General features: G+C 42.4%; 1 protein-coding gene across 1 annotated transcript in view; it reads left to right on the top strand.

The window, feature by feature from the left end:
- LOC107585084 (corticotropin-releasing factor receptor 1-like) overlaps window positions 1–3,124 on the top strand; it is a 150,401-nt gene that overhangs the window by 60,198 nt on the left and 87,079 nt on the right. The window contains exon 3 of the mRNA XM_016271941.1: window positions 1,182–1,232. Within this exon, the coding sequence (XP_016127427.1) occupies window positions 1,182–1,232 (51 nt within the window). The remainder of the gene's footprint in view (window positions 1–1,181; window positions 1,233–3,124) is intronic.

The raw sequence follows: 3,124 nt of genomic DNA, 5'->3' as shown, positions 1-3,124 counted from the left end.
CTCCGCAGGAGTGTGACTATTATTATATTATATTATATTATATTATTAATATATTATTAATATAATATATTATATTTTACAAACAGCCTTGTCTGCTAGAGCAACATTTTGTCTTCCTTGTTATATTTACATAGATATGATCTGCAGGCTTTGATCTTTTGTCAGCAAGAAACCCGGAAATATGTGCTGTAAATTAAATCTGATGGCAGCTTGCGTTGAGATGAAAGAACAAGTGAATGTGAGAGCATTTGTAAGTGTCACACTTTCAGCAAGGATTGTCATCATCAACCAGTCATTGAGCAATATAAGGTGTTTCAAGCCATTAAACCTATTGATTGAGAAGGTTCTGTATGAGATTGTATTATGTGTATGAAGCACTGCAGTATACACGTATTTCTGCACAGGAAACATTGATAAGTAATGCGTACTGTACATAATTTATTTAGCTTTTTCACTATTTTTACTGTGAAAATAAATGTTATTTAATTTATTTTCATTTTTAGAATTAATGTATTTGTTTATTAATTTATTTAAAGGAATAGGCCTAGTTGACCCAAAAATGAAAATTCTGTCATTAATTACTCACCCTCGTGTCATTCCAAACCCATAAGACCTTCGTTCATCTTCAGAACACAAATTAAGATATTTTTGACACAATCCTAGAGCTCTCTGACCCTCCATAGACAGCAACACAGCTGACACGTTCAAGGCCCAGTAAGGTAGTAAGGACATCATTAAAATAGTTCATGTGACATCAGTGTTTCAACCGTAATGTTATAAAGCTACGATAATACTTTTTGTGCTTAAAAAAATAATGACCTTATTCAACAATTTTGATGCATGTTCATGATAGTACCACGCATGCATGTGTATTCCACTGATCACAAACAAGCAGCAAAGCATCTGGTTTCTACGCTGATTTCTGCATCAGCAGCACCACACACATGCGTGGTACTGTCATGAACGTGCACCAAAGACTTACACGAATGAGAAGAAATTGTTGAATAAAGTTGTTATTTTTGTTTTCTTTGCACACAAAAAGTATTCTTGAATTCTTTTCATTTTTCATTTTCATTTTTGGGTTAACTAACCCTTTAAAGTAATCACAAATCAAAAATCTGAAAAAGACGATGTATGAGATTAATAAATGTTTTCTTTCTTCTTCTCTTTTCTGTTCCCAGCTCGCACTTTGATCCTGTGGAATCAGACGTCAAGTCCCACCAATTTTACAGGTCAGTTTACAACTCAGGTCTTTATCTGTAAATATGACATATTGCTAACAGAAACACAGTGTTTCAGCCAGTGGTCATGACTGTGATATTCCCAAGAAAATATTTAGTGTAGGCTTTGAGCATGTGAAATTACTTTAGACGCTGCAATAAATTTTGGCCATGATATCATGCACTAGAGATTCTGTTTTTAATAATAAATAACAAATAGTAAATTCAGAAATGGAAAGATGTAGTGCATCATTTTTGTGCCAATATATTAACCAGATACATAAAATACTGTGCTTTAAAACAGCTTTCGCAAACACAACCTATGTCTTCCATTGTTTGATCAAACAGATGGTCCCATGGACAAATGTATTTTTTTAATGTAATAAAGTGTACCCAGAATGCAGTGGATTAAGACATATATGTGAAAGTCTCCAAGGAAGATTAAGAATTCTTAAAAACACTTTTTAATCTCTGCTGGGCTCCACAGATCCTTTCTGATTGTAAGAACAATGTGTGAAAAAGAACTCTGAATTCTGGAAATGAGGCCAGTTCAGATGATACGAGTGTGCCCTGCAGCTCACATAGAAGAAAGCCGCAGAGACAAAGATGGATAAAGCGATATTCAATTGAAACCATCTTCATGAATCCCACGTGTCTCCCATGCAGCCCTCACCGACCGTTAATAGCCTTAAGTGCTTATGCCAGAGCCTCTGAATATGTTTACTCTCCAGTTTCTTAAGAAATAACATTTCATTTTGATCGTTTCCCAGATACCACATAGAAAATAGCCAGTGTTAAATGTTCCTTTTCAGTCGGTCACTCTCGACGTCACGTCGGATGACCGACGAATTGGGATCTCGCTTAGAGGGACCAATCTACTTCGAGTGTAAACTAAACGAGCCAATGCACATTGTCATGCGATTATTGCATCCAGCTGCTGCTGATCACTGCATGAGTATAAGTAGGCAGCAGATGAGGCGCATATTCAGGATTTTTCGCTTCGGAGCCGAGCGGTTCTATTGTTCTGCTCCTGACCTTCCTACAGTAGTGAGAAAAACTACAGCACGCTCTTCGGTGGGCTCTCGTGCTGGTGGACGGCGCTTCAGCGGTGGTTTTCCGGTGTCGAGTGGGTTGCACACAACAGGTTGCACTACCACTGTGTGTGTTGCAGACGGCCATCTCCCCTGTGCGCTTCAGCACACTAAAAGAGCAATTTCCATTCTAAAAGAGCTTCACGGGTGGAACGTCTTTTTAAAGACGTGTCTTTTTAAAGATGTCATACCATCCGTGTGTTTCTGGGTGCGGTTGTTACCTGGCGCCGGGTGATGGTCACGATCGCTGCCTCTCGTGCCTGGGCATGAAGCACGCTGAGGTGGCTTTCGTGGATGACTCATGCTCCCATTGCGGGGGTATGACCATCTCGGAGTTTCGGACCAGACTCCGTTACCTGCAAGGGGGCGGAGTGCCCATGCCACTGCCTAGATCTGGGGCTCCCTCTGGTGGTAGCCGGGGGCGTCCTTTTTCTAGCGGTGGGCGGACTGGTCTTACGGTCACGGTGAGGAATTCCCCTCAGGTGATGCCCAAACCCGCCAGTACTGCGAAACCAGCGGAGCTCTCAAAAGAGCAGGCTGGACCCTCCCGGGGGGTACCACCTGTTTCTTCCGAGGCTCCCCCCGACGATCGGATGTCGGTTGCAGCATCAGAGGGTGAGCCGGACTTTTCCGGGGATGAAGATCCATCAGGGTGGCAGCGGTGCCGGAGACGAACCCGGAAATGATGGCTATGCTTTCCCAGGCCGCCGAGAGTGTCGGGCTCGAGTGGAATCTTCCACCGCGTCCCGAATCCTCAAGGTTGGACGATTGGTTTCTCGGGGGGGCGCGCGCTGGTTCTCCGGGCCCCCCCCC

Source organism: Sinocyclocheilus grahami, unplaced genomic scaffold, assembly GCF_001515645.1.
Source record: "Sinocyclocheilus grahami isolate Dianchi unplaced genomic scaffold, SAMN03320097.WGS_v1.1 scaffold66.1, whole genome shotgun sequence".
NCBI classification, from domain to species: domain Eukaryota; kingdom Metazoa; phylum Chordata; class Actinopteri; order Cypriniformes; family Cyprinidae; genus Sinocyclocheilus; species Sinocyclocheilus grahami.
The sequence above is the reverse complement of the archived record's forward strand: the minus strand, read 5'-3'. Positions and strand labels throughout refer to the sequence as shown.